Here is a 25,910-nt window from a genome sequence, read left to right as displayed (position 1 = left end):
AGCTGAAAAAAAAATAAAAAAATTTATAAAATAAAATTTCTAATCTGGAAATGTTATGACTGATTCTGGCTTTATTAGTTACATTATCTCTTGAGAGTATATTGGCTTTATTCTAGCTTATTCATATGTCTCAAATTTTTTGTTGAAAGGTGGATGAGAGAAACTAAGGCAGATATTCATTAATGCTTGGAAATTAATGCACCTTTTCTTCTGTTAGGTCTTTCATGTGGATATTTGATTCAGACTGGTCACGAATTGACTTGATGTGTGTCTTGCTGCTTGATCACCTTCAGGTGCCATAATTCTCAATCTTCTAGTGTTATCTTGTGTTTAAGATTAGGAATTGGTTTTTCAAAAATTTTTTTTCAACGTCTTTTTCTTCCTCATTTTTAGGTCTTTCCTTTGCACCGAGTTACAGAGAATCTCTCTCCATGCTTTTAAAGCACAATACTATTATTTGTAGCGCAACACTTGTTCACCTGGTAGGAATGTAGTGGGTGTCTTTGTTATTTGCATCATACTTTTTTCTCAAGTAGGCACCATGTCTCTGAGTCTTGGCTCTGTGGCCTTTTAGGTTTCTGCCCTTCCCAAGCTGTGTTTCTCATTCCATACACTGTTCTTGCCTCACCTTCTGGACGTATGGCTTTATGTCTGTTTCTTTCCCTTGATTGAAATAGATTCTCCTCAGTACCATGGGAGTAGAGTGTTTGCTGCTGTCTTTGACCCATAGTTGTAGGCTTTAGTCCCTGAAGAGATTATGGATAAAAATCTGGATCTGGTGTCATTCCTTCCAGCAGGAAGTGCTGATGTCTCTGCCAGGCCAGCACCACAAGGGATGATTTTTCAGGACCTGGCCAGTTTCTTCTGTGAGTACTCAATGAGGTCCATGATGAAGATACTGCATTCCTCTTTCATCTGAAGTCCCCAAGATTTCTATATTCTCTTGTTTTTATTTCACATTCTGTTTTTGCCAATTTGTTGAAAGATGTTGACTAAGTTGTTTGTGGTATTGGCTGACCTATGTCTGCAAGAGATTACCCTCCATCTCTCTTTGCAGGTGCATACTTTTCCTTAGACTTCAGGTTAGTTAGCTGCTCCAACATATCAGCTCTAGGGAGGTTTGTGAAGTTTTTGATTTGAAGTTTGCCTGGATCTTTTCTGCTGTATGATTCAGAATGATGTTCTTTCTGCTTTCTTCTAACTGGAAGTCTTTCATGGAAATTTAACTTACCAGGATGGGAGTCACTTTGATATATTCATTAAATCAAAGTATACAATGTGGGGGAACAAATTTCAAAAACTGACTGAATCCTCTCTTGATAACATTTTGGTAATTCACCTTCACATATATTTTCCAGAATGACCTTCACTTTTTTGTTTTGGGACCTGTGTTCACACAGTGCTTCTCATCTGGAATGCTCACCCAGATCCTCCCTGAGTGCCAGTAACAACTCACTGTTTAAAGTCCAGTTAGAACAATACTTTCTGAATAAAATATTCATAGTGCATCATAGCAGGGTGTGTTTTTTTAACTGGTCCCATTTAGGACGTAATTACTTATGCCTTATGCTACCCAGAACACTGTGTACATTTTCCGATAATCCCATACACCTAGCCTAGATGCCCCTATAGTAAAACTCTGATGAGTGATTTAATGAACAAGGCTTAGTCAGAACAAGTTAAGAATAATTTAACATATACATTGTGTTATAGTAGTTGTTTATGGATCTGTCTTTTTTACAAATTTATGAGGTACTGAAGGCAAAATTTATCTTATTTACTTTACAGTTCTTATGGCGATAGTAGGTTTCTAATATATATTAATAAGTGAATAAACAAAAACCTTTAAAGATTGATACTCAGTGGCACGTTCAGGGAAAGCAAGGAGAAAGGGAATGATGAAGTGGAGAAGAAAAGGAAGGATGCTGAATTAGGTGCCACAAAGACTCCCATGGTCAACCATTTTCCAGTCCCCATTCTGCTAAGGCATGACCATTCAGCACAGTGCCTGCAAATTACTTTATGGGAGGTTTTCTTTTCTTTCCTTTTTTTTTTTTTTTTTACTGTGCACAAAATTATTTTTTATGGTTTTATGTTAGTCACCATAAAATACATCATTAGTTTTTGATGCAGTGTTCCAAGATTCATTGTTTATGTACAACACCCGGTGCTCCATGCAATACATGCCCTCCTTAGTACCCAACACCTGGCTCACCCATCTTCCCACTTCCTTCCCCTCTAAAACCCTCAGTTTGTTTCTCAGAGTCCACAGTCTCTCATAGTTCATCTCCCCCACTGATTTCCCCCAGTTCACTTTTCCTTTCCTTCTCCTAATGTCCTTCATGTTATTCCTTATGTTCCACAAGTAAATGAAACCATGAGATAATTGACCTTCTCTGCTTGACTTATTTCACTCAGCATCATCTCCTCCAGTCCCATCCATATTGATGCAAAAGTTGGATATTCATCCATTCTGATGGCTGAGTAATATTCCATTGCATATATGGACCACATCTTTATCCATTCACCTGTTAAAGAGCATTTTGGCTCTTTCCATAGTTTGTGATTGCAGACATTGTTGCTATGAACATTGGGGTACATATGGCCCTTCTTTTCACTACATATGTGTCTTTCGGGTAAATACCCAATAGTGCCATTGCCAAATCATAGGTTAGCCCTATTTTTAATTTTTTGAGGAATCTCCACACTGTTTTCCAAAGTGGCTGCACCAACTTGCATTCCCACAAACAGTGTAAGAGGGTTCCCTTTTCTACACATCCTCTCCAACATTTGTTGTTTCCTGCCATGTTAATCTTTGCTATTCTAACAGGTGTGCGTGTGGTCTTGATTTGCATTTCCTCCATGGCTAATGATGCCATCATCATTATCATAATGCCTGCTAGCCCTTTGTATGCTTTCATTGGAGAAGTGTCTGTTCATGTCCTCTGACCAATTTTTGACATGTTTTCTTCACCTATTATATGGAATAGTTGGCTACCAGTTTACTATAAGCAAAAGATGTGTAAATAATTGATTATTCTTAGAAATGTCAACTTCTTTGTGAGTTAATATTTTGCTGTGTTTTTCAATTTTGACTACAAAATTGAAGTTCTAGTATGTCCCTGATAACTAAATTTGTGATAGATTTCTTCTCAACTTGCATTAGAAAATAACCTTAGTGAAGTTCTTTTGGATACTTTCCACACATTTTTTTTTCTTCTTTAGACAGCTGCATTTTGTTACAGAAGCATGTACTCAGGAAGATCAAACTATCCTTTTTCCTTCCATTTCATCTCATTGAGATTGCCCCATCAGTCCCAGTTCCAGGTACAGACTTTACAAGTGTGGTCCCTACACACTATCCTGTGAGGAATGTGTATTCACCTGAGCATACCCAGCCCCAAGGAGAGTGGTATTTTTGCCTGCAGTCTGTGGAAGGTGGCTCATATCTGCAGACAAAGCATCATTTCCTAATTAGCTATTAACTGACAAACCTTGAAGGCAAGGGTTATATGGGCATAAAACGGGTTACTTGGAAAGTTGGGGGAAAAGGAACGGTAAATTTTGGAGTTTGAGACCTGTTGGAAATAATTCAGCTTTAATTTAAATATAAATGTTCTTTCATCAGTTTTGGACATTATATATATGAAAGTTTTATAGAGCTATTTTTGTATTAAAAAGGATAAGATAGAGACAGAAAGACAAGCAAGAGAAAGAATTGGGTTCAACTCTCAATTCTTTGTCAAAATAGAATGTAAGTCACAATAGAGCAGAAACTTTTTTCCCCCCTGCTGTGTATCTTTAGCCATGGAATAGTGTTGAGCACATTAGGTAAATGCTCAAAAACATGTATTAAAAGAATTGACTATAGCAAATCCCTTTACTACTCGTGTTTTAGTTTCTTCATGTGTAAAAAGAAGTTTTAGACAAGGTTACCTCCAAAGTAGGTAAATTTAACTTTACAATTCTAGAAATTTATTATAACCTTAATGTCTGATAAGCTATTTTTAAGGTTTTAAGAATTGTCTTATTCTCTGATATGATATATAAGAAAGGATGAAGCAGTTTTTAAAGATGATAAATAAATAGATTTAAGGATCACAGGTTAAATCTCCTGAGATTTGAAGAAGTCAATACTAAGTAATGGCAAAACTAAAAAAAAATATATTGTAGTTTTTGAGTGACAAAATAATAGGGAAGCCAACTTTCTGAGGTGGGTACTCTCCATAAGTGATACAAGGATAGTCTGCTTTAAATATCTGAAGTAGGAGAGACTTTGAACTAGTCCTCTTCCACAGAATGAGACTGGGCAAGGATTTAAGAACAGTTCAATCTAAGAAAGAGTTGAAGGAACTAGATATACTGGCAAAGAGAATATGAAGAGGACTTGGTACATGCTGAGAAAAATATTTCCATACTGCGAGGAATAGAAATGCGACCTATGAGTACAAGTGGGTTTTTTTTTTTGACTCAGTGAAAGGGAAGACTTTTAACAATCAGAGCTCATGATGGAATGTTTCACAAGGCAACTAACTCTTGAATCCTGTAAATGTCCAGTTTAAGATTAGAGCATTGAAAAAATGACGGAGATGTGTTTGATGGCCACGATCTGAAATTTATGAAAAGGGACATTTGTCTTAAAATGGTATAGAGAAGGTATTTTGATACAATGTTAGACTCATTCTAAATTAGGCCAGAGCTTAAGCATTTTTCCTCATACTCTTATACAAAGACACATATATGAATCATGGCCTTTTGGTCTTTCTTTTTTTGTAGCTGAGTTAGCTAAAATAGGTTTTGGGTCTTGATATTTTCCTAATTCTTGGTCCTAGAACTTTATTTATCTCTATTCCTCTTTAAAGGATATCCCACAGAGCACTGTTCCCTTGAAGTAACTCAAGAAAGAGGGTTTCCAGGTCAAATCATTTTGGAAACACTGCATAATACACCCAACCCTTGGAGAACCACAGCCCACATTAGAATATTGGATTTCAAGGATCCCTGTAGTTAATTACCTCAGTGACCTATGCTATTCTTTAGCCAGTGTTTCTCAAATGTATTTGACCTTGAAATTTCATTTTGAATAACATTTGGAGACATGCAAATGAGCCCATGTTGGAAGCAGGGTAGTCAGGTATGGCTACCCTGAAAGCCTTAAAACTGTAGCACAGGGAGCTTTTATTGGCTGCATGATGGGCAGCATATGCTGTTCTGATGGGTAGCAGAGCTCCCTTGCAGTAAGTTAGAGCCCTCCATCCAGAACAAGATATTTAGGTTGCCAAATGTGGCTGGAGATGAGGGAAACAATAGTAGCAGCCTCTGGGTACAGCCAGAACAGACTGAAACAGATAGGGCTTGAGCACCAGGAAGCAGGAGGTAGCCTAGCAGAAAGGATCACATATGATCAAGGTCATAGTTCACTTTCTCCTGTTTTTTTCTGGGAATGGAAAGACTGGTCATTTTGATACAGCACTTCCTTGAATGCAATTGGGGTGGATGGTGCAGTCAGAAATATTTTTAAATCCCTTTAAGATAAGGACTCTGTTTTCAACCATATTCTAATTCTGTGTTAATGCATTCTGTCACTTATGACAATTTAAGTACTGAAGGAAACCCCCAGAGACTTAGTGTTTAACAGTCTGAATGATTTCTGTCTCTGCTTTCTGTTTTTGCAATGTGTTTGAACCTCAGTCTTTTTTTCTGTAATGTAGGGATAATGCTATCTAATAATATCCAGGTTGTTGTAAAAAATAAATAAAGGAAGAACAAAAAACTCATAAAACAATGGGATGTAATACTTAAGTGAAATTCCTGCATGTTTTCTTTCCTTTCTCTTCATGTAAGGAACCAAATTTGCAACTTTCTATTAACATAGAAATTCCTGAATCCCCTTTCCCTGAACTGCGAGTTCAGTCTCTGTGACTGCTCTTCCCAGGTGATAGCTGGCTCTCCCTCTGGAGTTGCTGTAACTTTCCTCTTCCTCAAGTGTTTACGTGCTTCTGTGTATGAGGATGTCTTGGTGAGAGTTCTGGGAAATTTCCAACAGGTTTTCTTTTCTGTCATACAATGACTCTGGTGTGACATACTGTTTTCTACATGACATACAATTTTAAACAGATATAAACTGAACATTATAATTCTAAAAATAGATACCCCAGGGCTCCCCTCCTATGTGGGGTGCTGTAGAAAATGTGCACATTGTGACTTATTTAGTATCTAATCAGCCGAAAACCTCCCAGATGCCTTGTCAAAAACAAAGACTCTCACATGGGTTTTTCCTCCTTTTCCCCATTCTTTCTATGGTTGGGTTCTTCTCATGCATATGTGTTAAGTCAGAAAAATGTATACTGCCAGGTAAGATCTCTGTTGAACACAATGTTGTAAAACTAGAAAGAAAAGCCATTTGGATTTTAGAAGGTCTAATGGCCTTAGTGGTTTCAGATTCAGGAAAAAGTTGATGCTAAAAACTAACATTAACTGATGAAATTATGTTTCCCCAGTGCCATTGTAATCTTGATATGCCTGAATTGGTTTAGGAAAAAAAAAATGAGCTCTGGGGGTTATCTGGGTAGCTTAGTTGGTTAGGCATCCGACTTGATTTTGACTCAAGTCATGGTCTCAGAGTTGTGAGGCTCCATGCTGGGAGTAGAGCATGCTTGGGATTCTTTCTCCCCCTCTTGCTCTTCCTCTCTCTATCCCTACTCCCATGTGCTCTCTCTTTATAAAATAATAGTAAATAAAACAAAAAATTAAAAAAAAATAATAAAAAATGAAATCTGAATTCCAAGAAAAATGGGGAAACTTAATAGATTAATTGTGCTTAAAGATTTTCCTCACCTGATAGTCTACATTGAAAAGTCACTTAAGTGGTTGCAAATATGGCAGAGGGGTAGGGACCCTATTTCAACCAGTCCCCTTAATTGAGCAGGTTATCTACTAGACCACTCTGAATACCCACAAAATCATCCTGAGATGTAAGAAGATATATCTAGATCTCTACAAACAGAATATCCCTGGTGATTGGTTTCTAGGTGTGAAGGGGGGAGCTGTGATTCTCCGGGCAGATATCAGAAGTTAAATGGAAGGGGGAGTGGGCCTCCAGGATCCTGTACCACTGCAGCAAAAAAGCCCTCTGTGCCTGAGACCAGGCACAGACTCACAGAATAGCAGTGTCAGAGGAAAGAATTTAGGGCAATCTCCCAGACTGAAACCTGGAGCTGTGGGGTCATGCATGTGAATCGGGGGCAGCTGGTGGTTTTAGAAGCACAAAAGGCAAAGATGTGCCTGGACCTGGAAGCGAGGACTTGGAGTGCTGCCTTGGGGTACATAACCCAGGACACTCAGTTTTTAGCTACACAGACAGAAACAGAGACAGTGTGGCTTGGAGAGCACATTGAAGAACAGACTGCGATCTCTGTTCTGAGACAGAGGTTTGGATACAGTCACTTCTGCTTTGACTCTCAAAAGAGATGCAGAAATCCACCAGGGAAAGCCATCTGAGAACAAAAGACCCCCAAAACCAGTTTTCACTGAGCCCATCCCCCCAAGGGGGCAGGGTAACTCTGTTCAAACAGGGTTGCCTGAGTAACAGGGTGGCAGGCCCCTGTCCCAGAAGACAGGCTGGTAGAACAAGAGGCCATCAACCCTAAGGTCCCTATAAAACAGGTGCATCTTGCTTAGGTTGTCAATGATTTGGCTTTTGTATATTCCCTCAACCACCCATCAACAGAATGATTAAAAGGAGGAACCCCTAACACAGGAAATATTCAGAGACTGTGGCCTCTTCTACAGAACTAATGGATATAGATATAAGCAAGATGTCAGAAATAGAAGACAATACCTGGGATAGAGGACACCATTAATGGCAACATAGATTCTCTAAGGGCAGAGATGAAAGTTGATCTGGTAGAACTTAAAAATGTTATCAGTGAGATACAATCTAATCTAGATACTCTAACAGCTAGGGTAAATGAGACAAAAGAGCTAATTAGTAATCTAGAAGACAAACTGATATAAAAGAAGGAACTGGAGGAGGACTGGATAAAACCAGCTTAGAATACATGAAAACAGAATTAAAGAAATAGATGATGCCATGAAACATTCCAAGTTGGAATTATTGGGATCCCTGAGGGTGTAGAGACAGAGAGAACTAGAAGATATATTTGAGCAAACCATAGCTGGGAACTTCCTTAATCTGGGAAATGAAACAAGATTTCATGTCCTAGAGGCAGGAAGGACCCCTCCCAAGTTAAGAAGAATAAACCACTACCCTGGTATGTAATAGAAATAGTAAAACTTGTAATTATCAGAACCAAGGAAACCATCTTAAGGGCAGCTAGGGGGAAGAGGTTCCTTATCTACAGAGGGAGGAACATCAGAATAACACCCGACTTTCCCATAGAGATTTGGCAAGCCAGAAAGGGCTGGTAAGACATATTCAGGGTACTAAATGAGAAGACCATCCCATCAAAAATACTTTATCTGTTCATATCTTCTGCCCATTTTTTTTTTTAAATATGATTGTCTGTTTTGTGTGTGTTGAGTTTGAGGAGTCCTTTATAGATCTTGGATATCAACCTTTTGTCTGTACTGTCATTTGCAAATATCTTCTCCCATTCCATGGGTTGCCGCTTTGTTTTCTTGACTGTTTCCTTTGCTGTGCAGAAACTTTTGATCTTGATGAAGTCCCAAAAGTTCATCTTTGCTTTTGTTTCTTTTGCATTTGGAGGCATATCTTGAAAGAAGTTGCTGTGGCTGATATCGAAGCGATTACTGCCTATGTTCTCCTCTAGGATTCTGATGGATTCCTGTCTCACATTGAGGTCTTTTATCCATTTTGAATTTATCTTTGTGTACAGTGTAAGAGAATGGCTGAGTTTCATTCTTCTACATATGAAGATATGAACAGACACTTCTTCAATGAAGACATACAAATGGCTATCAGACACATGAAAAAATGTTCATCATCACTAGCCATCAGGGAGATTCAAATTAAAACCACATTGAGATACCACCTTACACCAGTTAGAATGGCCAAAATTAGCAAGACAGGAAACAACATGTGTTGGAGAGGATGTGGAGAAAGGGGAACCCTCTTCCACTGTTGGTGGGAATGCAAGTTGGTGCAGCCACTTTGGAAAACAGTGTGGAGATTCCTTGAGAAATTAAAAATAGAGCTTCTCTATGACCCTACAATTACACTTACTGGGTATTTACCCCAAATATACAGATGTAGTGAAAAGAAGGGCCATCTATAACCCAATGTTTTTAGCGGCAATGGCCATGGTCGCCAAACTGTGGAAAGAACAAAGATGCCCTTCAACGGGCGAATGGATAAGGAAGATGTGGTCCATATACACTATGGAGTATTATGCCTCCATCAGAAAGGATGAATACCCAACTTTTGTAGCAACGTGGATGGGACTGGAAGAGATTATACTGAGTGAAATAAGTCAAGCAGAGAGAGTCAATTATATGGCTTCACTTATTTGTGGAGCATAACAAATAGCATGGAGGACAATGGGAGATGGAGAGGAGAAAGGAGTTGAGGGAAATTGGAAGGGGAGGTGAACCATGAGAGACTATGGACTCTGAAAAACAATCTGAGGGTTTTGAAGGGGTGGGGGGTGGGAGGTTGGGGGAACCAGGTGGTGGGTATTAGAGAGGGCATGGATTGCATGGAGCACTGGGTATGGGGCAAAAACAATGAATACTGTTATGTTGAAAAGAAATTAAAAAATTAAAATAAACAAATTAATTAATTTAAAAAATACTTTATCTGACAAGGTTGTCATTTGGAATGGATGGAGAGATAAAGAGCTTTCATGACCAGCAGAAACTATAAGAATACATGATCACTAGCTGACTCTGCAAGAAATATTAAGGAGAGTTCTCTGAAAGTAGAAATACTCCAACAGTGATCCAGAACAGAGATATACAACTATAATCCACAGAAACAAGGACTTCACAAGCAGCATGATGTCAATTAAAATATTATCTTTCATTAGTCACTCTCAATGTGAGCTGCCTAAATGCTCCCATAAAATGGAATAGGATTGCAGATTGGATAAAAAGGCAGGACCCATCCATATGCTGTCTATAAAAGGCTAATTTTGAACCTAAGGATACATACAGGCTGAAAGTGAAGGGATGGACTCTTTTATGTCAATGGACCCAAAAGAAAGCTGGGATAGCAATTCTCAAATCAGACAAATCAGATTTTAAGCTAAAGCTTGTAGTTAGAGATACAGAGGGACACTACATCATTCTTAAAGGGTCTATCCAACAGGAAGATCTAACAATTGTAAATATCTATACCCCCAAATGTGAGTGGCCAACTACACAAGCCAACTGTTAACCAAAATAAAGACATATTGATAACAGTGCATTAATTGTAGGAGACCTCAACACTATACTCTCAAAGACAGACAGATCAACTAAGCAGAAAATCAACAAAGAAACACAAGCTTTGAATGACACCCTGGAACAAATGGACCTCATAGATACATACATAAAGAACATTCTACCCTAATACAAGAGAATACTCATTCTTCTCAAGCACACATGGAACTTTCTCCAGAATAGACCACATACTGGGTCATGAATCAGGTCTCAACTGATCCCAAAAGACTGAGATTATTCCCTGCAAATTCTCAGAACACAGTGCTTTGAAAGCATTTTTCACAAGAAAAAGTTTAGAAGAAATTTAAATACTTGGAAGTTAAAGAACACCTTGCTCAAGAATGTTTGGATCAACCAGGAAATCAAAGAAGAACTTAAACAATTCATGGGAACCAGTGAGAAAGAAAACACATTGGTCCAAAACCCATGGGATTTGGCAAAGTTGGTCCTAAGTGGGAAATGCATAACCACCTAAGCCTCACTCAAAAAAAAAAAAAAAAAAAAAAAAAAAAAGAAAAGAAATCCAGAATACACACATTCTCTTTACATCTTAAAGGACTGGAGAATCAACAACAAATTAAGCCTGCCTCATGCATGAGAAGGGAAATAATTAAGATGAGAACAGAGATCATTGAGTTAGGAACTAGAAATACAGTAGAACACATCAACAAAACTAGAAGCTGGTTCTTTGAAAGAATTAATAAGATCAATAAACCACTGGCTAGATTTATCCAAAAGAAAAGAGACAGGACCAAATTAATAAAATTTTGAATGAAAGGGGAGAGATCATGACTAACACAAAGGAGATAGAAACAATCATCAGAAATTATTACCAACCACTACATGCCAATGAACTAAGCAACCTGGAAGAAATGCCTGCATTCCTGGAAACCTATAAACTACCAAGACTGAAACAGGGAGAAATTGATAATCTGAATGGACTAAACCATTAATGAGATTGAACCAGTGATGTGATCAAAAACCTCCAAAAAGCAAGAGTCCAGGACCTGATGGATTCCCTGGGGATTTCCACCAAACATTCAAAGAAATCATGGTTACTTTCCTGAAGCTGTTTCAAAAATAGAAACAGAAGGAAACTTTCAGACTCATTCTATGAGGCTAGCATTACCTTGATCCCCAAATCAGGCAAAGTCCCTATCAAAAAGGACAATTTCAGACCAGTATGGATGCCTAATTTCTCAACAAAATTCTCAACAAGATCCTAGCTAATAGGCTCCAACAGTACATTGAAAGGGTTATCTACAATGATAATTTATCATGGGATGCAAGGGTGGTTCAACATTCACAAATCAATCAATGTGATAGAACATATTAATAAGAGAAGAGAGAAGAAACACATGGGTCCTCTCAATTGGTGCAGAAAAAGCATTTGACAAAATACAGCTTCCTTTCCCAATTAAACTCTTCAGAGTATAGGGGTAGAGGGAACATTCCTCAATTTCGTAAAATCCATCTATGAAAAACCCACAATGAATATCATTCTCAATGTTTCCTCTCCAACATTTTTTGTTTCTTGTCTTGTCAATTTTTGCCATTCTAACTGGTGTAAGGTGGTATCTCAATGTGGTTTTGATTTTAATTTCCCTGATGGCTGATGATGATGAATATTTTTTCATGTGTCTGTTAGCCCTTTGTATGTCTTTTGAGAAGTGTCTGTTCATGTCTTCTGCCCATTTTTTGAACTGAGTATTTGTTTCTTGGATGTTGAGTTTGAGAAGTTCTTTATAAATCTTGGATATCTGCCCTTTGTCTACAGTGTCATTTGCAAACATCTCCCATTCCATGGGTTGCCTCTTTGTGTTTTGTTTGTTTGTTTTTGTTTTGTTTTGTTTGTTTTTGACTATTTTGTTTGCTGTGCAGAAGCTTTTTACCTTGGGGAAATCCCAAAAGTTCATTTTCACTTTTTTTTCCTTTGCCTTTGGAGATGTGTCCTGAAAGAAGTTCCTGTGGCCAATGTCAAAGAGGTTACTGCACATGTTCTTCTCTAGGATTTTGATGGATTCCTTTCTCACATTGAGGTCTTTCATCCATTTTGAGTTTATCCTTTTATATGGTGTAAGGGAATGCTCCAGTTTCATTCTTCTGTTTATAGCTGTCTCATTTTCCCAGCACCATTTATTGAAGAGGTTGTCTTTTTTCCATTGGATATTTTTTCTTGCTTTGTCAAAGACTATTTGACCATAGAGGTTGAGGCTTTATATCTGGGATGCCTATTCTGCTCCATTGTTCTATATGCCTGTTTTTGTGCCAGTACCATGCTGTCTTGGTGATCACAGCTTTGCAATACAGCTTGAAATGAAGCAATGTGATGTCACCAGCATTGTTTTCATTTTTCAAAATTTCCTTGACACTTGGGATCTTTTCTGGTTACATACAAATTTTAGGATTGTTTATTCCAGCACTTTGAAAATACCACCAGTATTTGGATCACGATGGTGTTGAAAGTACAGATTGCTCTGGGAAGCATAGACATTTTAAAAATGTTTACCCTTCTGATCCATGAACATGGAATATTTTTCCAACTCTTTGTGTTTTCTTCAATTTCTTTCATTAGTGTTCTATAGTTCCTTTACCTCTTTGGTTAGGTTTATTCCAAGGTTTTGGTGCTATTGTAAATGGAATCAATTCATTAATTTCTCTTCCTAAAGTTACCTTGTTATTGTATAAGAATACGTATATAAATAAGAATATGTATTTCTGTGCATTGATTTTGTATCCTGCCACATTACTGAATTGCTGTATGAGTTCTAGTAATGTAGGGGTGAAGTCTTTAGGGTATTCCACATAAAGTATCATGTCACCTGTAAAGAGAGTGTTTGTCTTCTTCTGTGCCAATTTGAATACCTTTTATTTCTTTTTGTTTTCTGATTGCTTTTGCTAGGACTTCTAGTACTATGTTGAACAACAGTGGCAAGTTTGGGCATCCTTGTTGTGTTTATGATCTTAAGGGAAAGGCCAAGAGCCTTTTTTTTTTTTTTTTTAAAGATTTTTTTTTTATTTATTTATTTGACAGACAGAGATCACAAGTAGGCAGAGAAGCAGGCAGAGAGAGAGGAGGAAGCAGGCTACCCGCTGAGCAGAGAGCCCGATGCGGGGCTCGATCCCATGACCCTGGGATCATGACCTGAGCCGAAGGCAGAGGCTTTAACCCACTGAGCCACCCAGGCGCCCCCCAAGAGCCTTTTTTATTGCTGATGGGAATGCAAGTTGGTACAGCCACTTTGGAAAACTGTGGAGATTCCTCAAAAAGTTAAAAAAAAGAGCTATCCTATGATTCAGCAATTGCACTACTGAGTATTTACCCAAAAGATAAATGTCATGAAAAGAAGGGTCATATGTACCCCAATGTTCATAGCAGCAATGTCCACAATAGCAAAACTATGGAAGGAGCTGAGATGTCCTTCAACAGATGAATGGATAAAGAGGATGTGGTCTTCTTCTGTATACATACATTGTATGTATACAATGGAATATTACTTAACCTTCACAAAAGATGAATACCCCACTTTTGCATCAATGGGGATAGGGCTGGAGGAGATTATGCTAAGTGAAATATGTCAATGCAGAGATAGTCAATTATCATATGGTTTCACTCATTTGTGGAACATAAGGAATAGCATGGAGGGCATTAGGAGAAGGAAAGGAAAAATAAAGGGGAGGGAAATCGGAGGGGGAAATGAGCCATGAGAGACTATGGACTCTTATAAGCAAACTTTGAGGTTTTGAGGGGAACGGGGAAGAAGGATGAGTTAGCCTAATGATGGGTATTAAAGAGGGTATGTATTGCACAGAGCACTGGCTGTTATATGCAAACAATGAATCATGGAACACTACATCAAAAACTAATGATGAACTGTATGGTGACTAACATAATATAATAAAAAAATAAAGGTAGAAACATGTGTAATATAAAATATAGGAGTCTTTAAAAAATTCAGTAGGACAGTCAATATAATAGTTTTTAACCGCCAGAAATAATAGCATCAAAATAACCATATAAGTTCAGTCAGAAGTGAAAGGAGAAATTAATATAAACTTCATTGGTAATGAAGCCTTTCATGTGACACTATCCATTTCTGAGAATTGAAATATTAGATATATAATTCTTTTTTCTATGGAGAATATGCCTTCGTTTCAAGAGTCCACAAAACAGCTATAAAAATCTATTGTATATAAAGCTGTGAAGACAATCTCTATGATTTAATAACTGGATATTTAAAAACCACTGTCTCTGACTACAATGATTGATTTGCATTGCATTATAAATTAAAAATAAAAGGAAAAAGTGTGATCCACTTTAAAAAAGATAAATCAAAAGGAGTAATAATAATAATAGAAGTACTAGTAATCACACTAACAGAATTTTGGTAGTAGTAACAAAAACAATGATAGTATTCACTATTGCAAGAGCATTTATACAGTACTAGACCTTAATCATTGCTATATACACTATTTTTACAGAAAATATTATTTTATGGGAAGATTAACCTCAGGAGGTTGGCTATTTGTTGAAGGTATGCAGCAAATTCAATTCACACCAGCAGGCTTTGTGTGGCCCCCACCCCTATGATTTACTGGCAGCTGATTGATTGTTTAAGAAACAAAACAAATGATCATGCAAGAAAAAGAGAGAGAGGCAAATCAGGAAACAGACTCTTAACTATAGAGAACAAATCTATGGTTACTTGAGGACAGGTGAGTGAGTAATGAGGGAAATAGATGGTGGACATTAGGAGTGCACTTGTGATGAGCACCAGGTGTTATATGTAATTGTTGAATCAGTAAATTCAACACCTGAAACAAATATTACAATGTATGTTAACTAACTGGAATTTAAATAAAAACAAACAAAAAGACACACACACACACACACACACACACACGAAAACTGTAAACAGTGGAACTGATAAGTCAAGAGGTGATTTTTTTTTTTTGTAAATGCTTTTGATGTTATAAATAAAGCTTTGGCATTAATCAAGAAAAAGAATAAATACAAAAATTAGGTACAAAGGGAATAAAGCTACAGAGATAAACATTAAAATTATATTAGGATATTATATAAATTTCCTAATAAAAGAGTTTTTATAAAATTAATGTTTTTCAGGAAAAATATAAATCATCAAGGTTATTTTAAATAGTAGATCCATATGGATGCTCTCTTTGAAATTTCTCATGTCCATTCTCCTCCTCTTTGGCTGTTCAATTCCCATTTTCTGTTGAACAACAGACTTAAAAGTTATTTTTCTTACAAACCTCCTCTTTCTGCTCAGCCCCTTACACCAACAGTTGAGCACCACCAGGTAAAGGAGTTACTTGCTTTTGGTGCTTTCCTTCACAATCTTGAGTATGGGCCTTTGTTTAGTACTCACTACATTGTGTTGCAAATTTGATTTTCTATTTGCTCCTTTCACTGTGGGCTACTTAAAGGCAGGGAGTGCCTATTATTTCTTTTTATCTCGCCTAGGTATTATCCAACAAAGAGTGTAATGTAAATAACAAAGGCATTGAGTAATTTTAGAGGGGTTGGAATAAGGAGAGGAACAATTATTTGTAACAAAGGAAGATTTGCAGGTGTTTATAGGATAGAAGAAGATGTCAGTCAAAAGGAGGCATTAAAGGTATGAAAGAAAAAAGCTCTTGGTGAACATAGTTCTTAGAGGAGGGCCAAAGAGATGCAGTCCAAAGTTTGAGTCCAATACTCAATAGAGGGAAAAAAGAAAGGTAAAGATAAAGGCTTGCTGGGTATAGATGAGGAATGCTGCTGCTATTTAACTCAGCTAAATATGATGTTCTTTAAAAAGTCAGAAGGGATTCTTGAAACCCTATGTTTATTGCTGCACCATTTGCAATAGCCACATTATAGACACAGTCCATTCATCAACAGATGAATGGATAAATAAGATGGGGTATATACATACAATGGAATGCTATTCAGCCATAAAAAGAATGAAGTCTTGTCATTTGTAATAATATGCACAGAGCTAGAGAATACAATATTAAGTGAAATATGTCAAGCAGAGAAAGACAAATACCATATGATTTCACTCATGTAGAATTTGAGAAACAAAACAAATGAACAAAGGAAAAGAAAGAGAGACAAACCAAAAAATAGACTCTTAAATATAGAAAACAAATTGATGATTACCAGAGGGGAAGTGGGTATGGGGGATGGGTGAAATAAGTGAAGGGGATTGAGAGTACACTTACCATGATGAGCACTGAAAACTGTACAGAATTGTTGAATCACTATATTACACACCTGAACTTAATATAACATTGCATGTCAACTATAGTAGAATTCAATTAAAAAAACAAAAGTCAGAAGGAAGGTCATATTCCAAATATGAGAATATGGGAGGAGTCAGGAATTTTCAGCAAAGGTATTGAACAAAACATTTATAAAGTGTTTTCATATGAAGCCAAGTATTTGCAGGGCTGTCTGACTTTCCATTTATGTTCAGTGGAGACCCTCAATGGGTAAAGGGGTTCTCCAACATGGAAGGGAGAGACTGGCTGGCTGCAGATATCATGGAGGGAGAGATAAGAGTCCCAGCTCTACAGATGGCCCAAGAGCACTGGTACTGGTCAAGAGACAGAGGGAACTAGCAGAGGTGGGCACAAAGTATGTAATGAAAATACTTTTTTTTTTTTTCAGAAGGTGAAAGAACAAGACATAATTTTCTCGAATTCTTTCTCTTTTGCTTGCTATAAAGATGGTACATACATGTCATAAGTTTGAACACATGAAAAAGAAACCATGCAAACTTGAGGCTATTCTGATGGGGAGAAAAGCAAATTTTTACAATTTCAACAATTTCATTGCCACCTGCCTTTTTCCCTCTAAGTTTTGCCTTTTTACTTTGATGCTTTTGCTCCTTACTATGATTTCTATTTGTTCCTCTGTCATTCTTTCTAGTTAATCAAGAAAATTTAGCCATGTAAGCTCTGCTGCTGGAAGCTCATCACCAACACAATATGATGGGGAACACTCTGAAGATACCATAAGATCGCCTCCTAACTTAGATGTGCCTTCTCTCTTCTGTAGCTCTCCCTCTGGGTCACTACCTTCTACCCCACCAGGAACTCCTCTCTCTATGGGAAATACAATGATGGGGCTTTATTTCCAGGATGCAGGAAGTTCATTCAGCCTTTCTTCATGAAGTGGATTAGCTAATTGTCACCTGGAGAGATCTAAGACATGAGGTATGAGGCTGTTCAAATTTCAAATGATGGCTGAGGATGAGAGAACAATTCATGTCCTGAGGCCCTGAATAACATGAGGACAGGTTAAGGGACTGAAGAGTATGGCTCTCAAGGTATCCAGGGTCTATGGATGGTGGGGCAAGCTGTCCATCCCTGTGATAAGCTCCCACAGTCTTGTAGAAGCTGAAGCTGTTCTGCTGAGAAACATGCATTACCTTTGTGGAAAGAAAACAATGAAATGACTTTTGATTAAGATCTATAATCATGGTATGTTATAAAGACTTTTGGGAAGAAAAAATGATAGGAAGAGTGGTTTCAGTCTAAAACTCAAGTAGGAGACTTCATTAGCAAACATTTCCTTTTGAAACTAGGCCAGTCTTCAGTGTGTGGAATTCCACTCTCAGTGCAAATGCCTGACCCATTGGAAATGGCATGGTTCTGAGCAGCTTGTTTCCCAGCAATTTGGAAGCTTCCGTTCCTGGGAGTACTGTGTGTCATCACAGTTATGTTTTTAACCTAAAACGGAATGCATTTGTCTGGGCATCCATCTGACATTTTGCATCTTGATTTGTGCTTTGACATTCAAGTGTTTTTGTCTTTTGTAACAGAATGTGATGTTTGGAGCCAGCATAGATTAAAAATAATCCCAGAGGGAAATGAAAGCATGATGTGATGCTGGATTTTGAGCAAATTTGCTTTCCCTAAGCCTTTTGGTAAAGGTACTGCTTTTCTGAGAGGCTTGGGGAGCAAGACAAATGGATCTTCTGGGAAATGGAACTGCTCTTGGTAAATGTAGAGCATAAATGTGTATACGAAGAGAACTGCTGGCAGTGACAGGAAGTCATTACTGCCCTTTCTTCAAATAAATCTCCTTCCAGCAGACTCCAGCCTGGGCAGTGAGTGAAACACTGAAACACTAATCAAGCTAACCACCAGGAAAAAGCAGCAGGGGCTCACCCCAAGAAGGAACATGCCGGCATTAGCAGTTTCTACAGAAAGAGGTGCCCCACCCTTGTCTTTACCCATCAGATACTTAGGTGTGTAGCCACTGTTGTCAGTGTTGTCTTCAAATTGCCAATAAACAGCTTCATCATTTGTCTTGACCCTAACCTTAGAGGATTCTTTGTGCCTATGTTTGACAAATGTATAAGGAAAAGGTCACCCTGATGAGCTTGCTCCTCTGGAGGAGATGTACAGAGAGGATGGCAGAGACTCTGTAAGGCAGTCTGAACCTGCTTTCTCTGAGAAGGCCTTGCTCGAGCGTATCCTCTCCAAAAACTCCATCTAGAGCTAGCATCCCCTGCATCTAGTCAAGGTCTTAAACCTGCCTTTTCACATGTTTTCAACCAGAAATTGTGATGCTCCTAGAGCTGCATTGGACGGCACAGCCCCCAGTCACTTTGACACAATTGAGCCTTGAAATGTGGCAAGTCAAAGTAAGATATCTTGTAAATAGAAAACCTACACTGGATTTTAAAAATTAAGTATACAAAAGTGAATGTAAAATATTCCATTAGGAATTTTATGTGATCATATGTTAAAATAATAATTTGGATATGTTGGAATAAATAAAATATATTATTAAATTTAATTTCATTTGTTTTCTTTTGCTGTTTTTTGAATATGTGGTACTAGAAATTTGAAATTACATAGTGGCTCATGTACTTTTCTGTTGCTTGGTGGTCTGGAAGTACCTTTTATTTTGAGTAGGAGTTGACAAGAAGATGGCACTTTATTTTACCTTCTTAAGACTGTATTTTTTTATAATGGGAGAGGAAAATATTTTTTGTAAAGGGTCAGATAGTATACATTTCAGGCTTTGTGGACCACATGGTTTCTACTGCAACTTCTCAACTCTACTGTGCTGTGCCAGACACAGCCACCTTAGATGGTAAAGCAACCATTGATAAGTAAATGAATGAGAGAGAATATGTTCCAATAAAACTTTATTTACCAAAACAGGCAGTGGGCCAGTAGCCTGGGGCTATAGTTTATTGTTTCTTGATCTGTAAAAATGGGTGATTTACTTAAGTGAGTTCTCTTTGGACTGGGAAAGCACATTTTTCATTCATAGAATCCTTCCTGTATGCAAGTTTATGGCTTGAGAGATCTTATGGTACATGCAAATATCTTTGTGAGGATTATTATGACTTTGGCATGTCATAACTAACAAATGATGAAGCTGGAATCTAAACTAAGAGAGCTGGCATCTGACGTGAATTCCCTTCTCTCTCTGTCTCTCCATCTCTCCCTTCCTTCTTTACCTTCCTCACTCTCCCCTTTCCTTTTTCTTCCCTTCTCCCTCTTTTTCTATATCTCTCACCTGCCTCTCTGTTTCTGCTTTTGTCTCTGTCTCCATCTCTCTCCTCCCACTGGTTTGGCTGGAGTTTGTACCCTCTGGGGTTCCTTACTTAAGGCACTGTAGGTGGTATTAGGATAGGCTTAGACTGCTCCAGTCTCCTGAAGCTCAGTGAATACTAAAATGTCTCCTTTGTAGTCCCGAATATCGTGTCTGAGACTCACTGTCATGTTCAATGGACTCAAAGGAGTATCTCGTCAATCTTGCTCTGGTGGCTCATTATGTGACCAGACACTGGTCTAAGGCATTTATAGGGATGAACTCATATAATCCTCATAATAACTTCAGTAAGTAAGTACTACTATTTCCATTTCAAAAATGAATAAATTGAGTCATGGATATGTCCCAAGATCATGCAGCTGGACAAGAGCAGGGCCCTTAACTAATGTGTTGTGGTAGGAATGCAAGCAGGTTTTGAAGCCAGAAAAATATTCCAAAATATCATCGGCATCATAGTGGTGGTATACTTTATGAAATTCCTTAATACATTTAAGCTTCAGTTTCTTTGTCTATAAAATAGGGATGATATGTATGGCCTACCTTATTGTGTTTGGGAAATGTCAATGTTTATCGATGAAACCCTCAAGATATAGCAGATATTCAGTACGTCACTTATTTCTGAGTGGTATATTTCATTTTATGGTTTATTTATACCCATGTCAGAGAAGATGGCACTTTATTCTATCTAATGAAGCAGAATGTATAATGATTTTGAACATGGACTTTAGAGTTAGATTGAATGGGTTTGAATGTCTATACCATAACAGGTTACCCAAGTGACCTGGATAAATTTGCTTCCGTTTCCAAATTCCATCTGTACAGTGGGTGCAATGATAATAGTCTTGAAAGGTGATATAAGCCGTTGATGTGGTCATCTGTGTGAGGATTTACATGGTGTCTAGATACTAAGTAAACAGTCATTTTTCTGATGGTGTCAGATCCCCAGATGATGCTCCTTCTTAGGATCGGTGTTATCTCTGAGCCACCAGTAACTCTTAATTGAAGCACACCAGAACCATCTACAGGGAACTTCCTCTGGGTTTGGACTCCCCAAGTATAATGTCTTCTTTTTGTGGGATCCATCTCTTGCAAGGCAGATTTGCCTCTGAAACATACCAGATGTCCCAGGACCCAGGTTGACGTGTTCAACATCTTACTCAACACTGATGTAATTTAACACAATCTGTCACAGTGTGAAGAAAGGTTTGCATTTGTATGAAAGCTTGTGATGATATCTGTGGTGCTTGGAGTTGACCAGACACTGTTCCTAGGTGTATTTTTCGAGAATTCAATGATCAGGGTTGACTTATTGCAAACATATTTAGGTACTTAAAAAAAACAATAACCAAGTTTATTAATCTCAAGAAATTTAGATAATCTTAGTAAAACCTGTTGTTTCGGTTTTCTGTTTTGTAAAAGAAATGTCAGAATAGAAGCTACCACCTCCTTGGGGCACTGGGTAGCTCAGTCGGTTAAGCGTCTGCCTTCAGTTCAGGTCATGATCCCAGGATCCTGGGATCAAGCTCTGCATTGGACTCCCGGCACTGCAGGGAGCCTGGTTCTCCCTCTCTCTCTGCCTGCTGCTCCACTTGCTTGTATTCCTTCTCTCTTCCTGTCAAATAAATAAACATTTTTAAATTTTTTAAAATGTTTATTTATTTATTTAATTTTAAGAAGCAGCAGCAGCTACCCCCTTCCTGAAATGTCCAATTCTGGCTTGGAATTTAAGGAACTATTTCACTTGTGGATGTAGTTTCTGTGTTTAAATTACAGCTTTGTGAAGAGAGCCTTGCTGTGGCTCTTTCTGAGTAGCCACTCCTCATGCCATGGTCAGGGAAAGGAAGGTCAGGGAAATGTCAAAATTCTTGTCATTATCACAAACTAGGCTCTTACCAGTGATTTTTTAAAGCTTTTTCAAGACAAAAATTTCAATCTTTGCAGTAACTTCCCTCAGTGACAATGAACCACTAAGCAATGTCTTCAAAGCATGAGTTCCAAATGCAAAGTGGGAATTGACTGGGATTTATTAGCCTGGATAGGGGTTTGTGGGAATACAAGTATATTATGGGAGGCATATAGTGAGGGGAACTTTCATCTTTTTATGACTTCTTTTGTATTTGTGCCTATCTACACTCTCATCTTCCCTTCCTAAGACAAAATATTATTTCCCAATCCTGCCTCTGAAGCTCTCTTCAATTTTAAGCATTACAAACTTCACGGGTCTGTGGAAATATGACCTTTCTGGGAAACCAGTTTTCTCAGGACAATTGGAAGATGATGCAGAGATTTAAATAATGGTCCAGTTACACAATATTGGCAGTTGTAAGTGTCATTATCAATATCAACACTCTAATATTATAGATGAATAAGTTGAGGCTATAAAATGTCAACTAACATTTGCAAAAATTATAAGCACATCTCAAAATGTTATATATCTAATGAAGGCACACATCCATACCATCTAGACTAAAACCAACTTTTCAATTTCTAGAAATAAGAAGTAATTGACTTTACAGATACAGAAAGCTCCTAAATCATGACAAATATAACAATGCAATAAAAAATGTAATAATGAGTCTAGATCTTACAGTACTTACCAGATACCAGACACCACAATCCACTTTTCTTTGTTTTTCAGATTGGGCTTCCCAATGATGGTTGTCTCCTGCACAGTTGGAATGTGCTACCTCCTTGTTGCTCATGTTGTGATGGGATGGAATTAATAGATATACATCATTTGAAGACTAAAGGAAACTTGACCCATCACCAACATCAGTAGAAAAACACCCAAGACCACTCTTGGGAGAAGAAAAGGTGCTCATCATGGGGGTGCTCTGGAGTGGAGAATTTTGGCATCCATATTTATTCAGGTCAATGCTGGAAAATCACAGGAAATATGAAATAACTTACTAAAGATTCCATTATGGGAAAATATGTATATTTCAAAACACATCTTGCTATGCTCTGTAAGAAAAGACACAAATGCAGTATTCTACCCAAATGGCTTATGCTATGTAACTGTCACTTTTCTGAGGCCTTCTATAGTTTTTTCATATAATCACTTTTCATGTTAAAATAATCAGCATTCAAATTGTATACTCTCCAAATACATATTCTCCCTTGGAAAAGGAAGACAGTTTGTAAGGAAACATTTTATGTGTTAAAAAAAAAAAAACAACTGTATCTTGACAAAAGATTTAGCATTTGTTAGTCTTCTTATTTTTTAGTTGTTTACTTGTGTGAAATTGTATTTTATCCATTTATATTTTTTCCTCTGGAGTTTTTAAGTCATCAGTTACAAGTGCAGGGTGCCTAAGTGGCTGTCTGTCAGGCGTCTGCCTTCAGCTTAGGTCATGATTCCAGGATTCAAGCCCTGCATTGGGCTCTCTGCTCAGCTGAGAGCAGAGAGATCTCCCTTTCCCTCTGCCCCTCCCTCCACTTGTGCTCTCTCTCTCTCTCTCAAATAAATAAAATCTTCTAAAAAATGTACAAGGGCATAAATTTGACTTGTAAGAATGTCATAAGTGTTTTTAAAATAATATTTTACATATTTAATATCTAGAATAATAATCTTCAGTTTTGAAGGTGGTACATGCTATTTCCAATGATTATACAAAAGTGTGGTTAATGCACCCAGTTCTGCACACTGCACAGGACTCTAGGGTTTCAGTCAATGTTTATTAAATGTTGTTCTTTTGTGGAGTATTATGTGTGAGACAAAGGTAGTGAGAGCAAAGAGCAAGGGGATCTGAGGTCTCATCTGCTTTGCTTGGTCAGTACTGTTGTTATAGCCCAGACAACCGACCTCTTCTTCAGTTTTTGTTCTACTCTGTGTGATTCCTTGAGATGAAAATGTTTACTGGGGACTCTCCTAGAAGTGGTAGTTGTATAAAGTGTCTGATTTCAAAAGGTTTAGGATCCCCAGGGCACTAAATAGTGGGAAATAGATCTTTCTAGTTATATTTCTGTCCCTGGCACTCTTAGGATAAATGTGCCCTTTCTACAGTTTAGAATCTATATTTGTTAAATGGCAACCTGTGTCTTTCCTGAAAGGTAGGGAGAGAGTTTATGAGAATATGACCTTTGAATGCATGAGCCATCTTTGAATTCTTTGACAGCAAAGATGACATGAAGTCCCAATTTGTTTTAAAATCTGATCTTGGTCATAGAAGCTGCTGTGTGACCCTGACACAGTGCTCCAGAGGAGCCTACAACCCAGACTTCCCCAGGAAGGAGACCTGACAGCTGTTCTAGCTCTGCTCCCTTTTCATGTTGCCTTACTGATGCCTAGATATCCCTAATGTCTTTCACTAAAAGCCATGGTCTTCTCTTCTCCCCCATATTTTCATGTCTCGTGGTGGTATTGGTGCCTTCCTTGTGCCCAGCTGCTGCTTCTAATTTACAGGTCTTCTTTCCTCCTTTACATTGCCTCCCCCATGATGCTGCACCCTCTGTCTCTCCACCTCCCACCTATCCTCACTGGTGCCTTCCTCAGGCCTCAGTCACTCCTTCTCACTCTTAAATACCCTTGGATCTTGAGCCCCTCAGTTTCTCAGCACTCTCCATTCAATATTCAAGCTTCATTATATCTGAACTTTGTCTCCAGTAGCTGCCACTTGAATTCTTCATCTCACATCTCTCTCTCGGACACTTGTGGTCATCTGCTCCAGATCACCACATAAACACCTTCCTCCACTGATGTCTCCAGTTCATCAGTCACTCCCCTGCTAACCTCCCACATCAGTTCCCTCCTAGATTAGTTATCTACCTCTGCTTTAAATTCAAAAACACTCTTAAATGAATTGCCACTACTCTCTCTTTTATGGCCCTGTGTTTAAGCACCCGAATAGTGCTGAGATAATTTATCAGTTGGAATGCCTGGTTTTACTTCAAAATAGAGAAAACAAGCATCAAATGGACACTCAATCTACCTGACTCGTTTCTTGCATTTTCCTAGTGCAGCTGTCAGAATCCTGGCTAGAAACACATGGCTGCTCAAATTGGGTTAACTTAGAGGGAATTTAACCAGTATGTGGCACTCCTTCAGACTGGTTGAAGGTTGAGAGAGGGAAATAGCAGAACATAGAGATGCAGGGAACTGGATGGCAAGAGGCCTCTGATGGAACCTGTGCTCTTCTGCAGTTGGTTACAGCCAGCAACAGTAACTTTGCTGGGAGGGGGCTGTGTGAATTATCTTGACTTCACTCCTTTTACTCCCTTTGATTTCTAATGTCCTTCCCATTGACTGAAGCCAGCCAGAAGTCAGAAGGGGAAAGGAACTGTTGATGTTGTTTTCACAAGTCAGCTCCTATGGATACAAAGCAGGGCAAGTAGCATGTAAAGTGGGTTTGAAGGAGCAGTTAGAAGATACACTATTCCATCCACCAGTTCTGCTCTTCAGCAGATAAAAAGTTCATATCTGCAATAAAGGAGACATTGAAAGTGCCGTCAGCTTTCTTGTCACCAGGAGACAATGCAAGTTTGTCTATACTCCCTCCTGACACTGTCTCCAGAATTAATAGGTGAATAATCCAATGCTCATTAAACCCCATTTCATCATGATAGGAAAAGGCTATATTGAAGGGACAAACTGTAGCTTTGCTATATTTATGGCACCACTATAAGCCAGTTATCCCTGTTGGAGTTGTTCTGATACCTCATGCATAAACCCCTCGGGGACACAAAGACCATGAAGACATCCTTTTATAGTCTGAATTTACCATGAAATCAAGATGAAAATCTATTTCCTTTTCTGCATATGAGGATTCTGAACTTGCATTAGTAGTTGTGTATTACCTTTGACAGGTGCCTTGCCCCACATATACTCCCAAGGCCAGATACAGGCATGCATGGAAGAAGAGGTGGCAAAGCACCAGACACAGCTGCCATGGGAATCTGAGCAACTTCCTCCTGCAAATTATGTGTG

The 25,910-nt window shown here is 38.2% G+C and overlaps 1 protein-coding gene across 2 annotated transcripts in view; it reads left to right on the top strand.

Annotated features, from left to right (window-relative positions):
• OCA2 (OCA2 melanosomal transmembrane protein) overlaps positions 1 to 23,389 on the top strand; it is a 388,170-nt gene extending 364,781 nt beyond the window's left edge. For both annotated transcript variants that reach the window (XM_045070700.1, XM_045070701.1), the window contains one exon: positions 22,623 to 23,389. In XM_045070700.1, the coding sequence (XP_044926635.1) occupies positions 22,623 to 22,707 (85 nt within the window). In that variant the 3' untranslated portion in view covers positions 22,708 to 23,389. The remainder of the gene's footprint in view (positions 1 to 22,622) is intronic.
• The last annotated feature ends 2,521 nt before the right edge of the window (positions 23,390 to 25,910 follow it).

The sequence above is a fragment of the Mustela putorius genome, unplaced genomic scaffold, assembly GCF_011764305.1.
Source record: "Mustela putorius furo isolate JIRA1106 unplaced genomic scaffold, ASM1176430v1.1 tig00003972_pilon_pilon_pilon, whole genome shotgun sequence".
NCBI classification, from domain to species: Eukaryota; Metazoa; Chordata; class Mammalia; order Carnivora; family Mustelidae; genus Mustela; species Mustela putorius.
The sequence above is the reverse complement of the archived record's forward strand: the minus strand, read 5'-3'. Positions and strand labels throughout refer to the sequence as shown.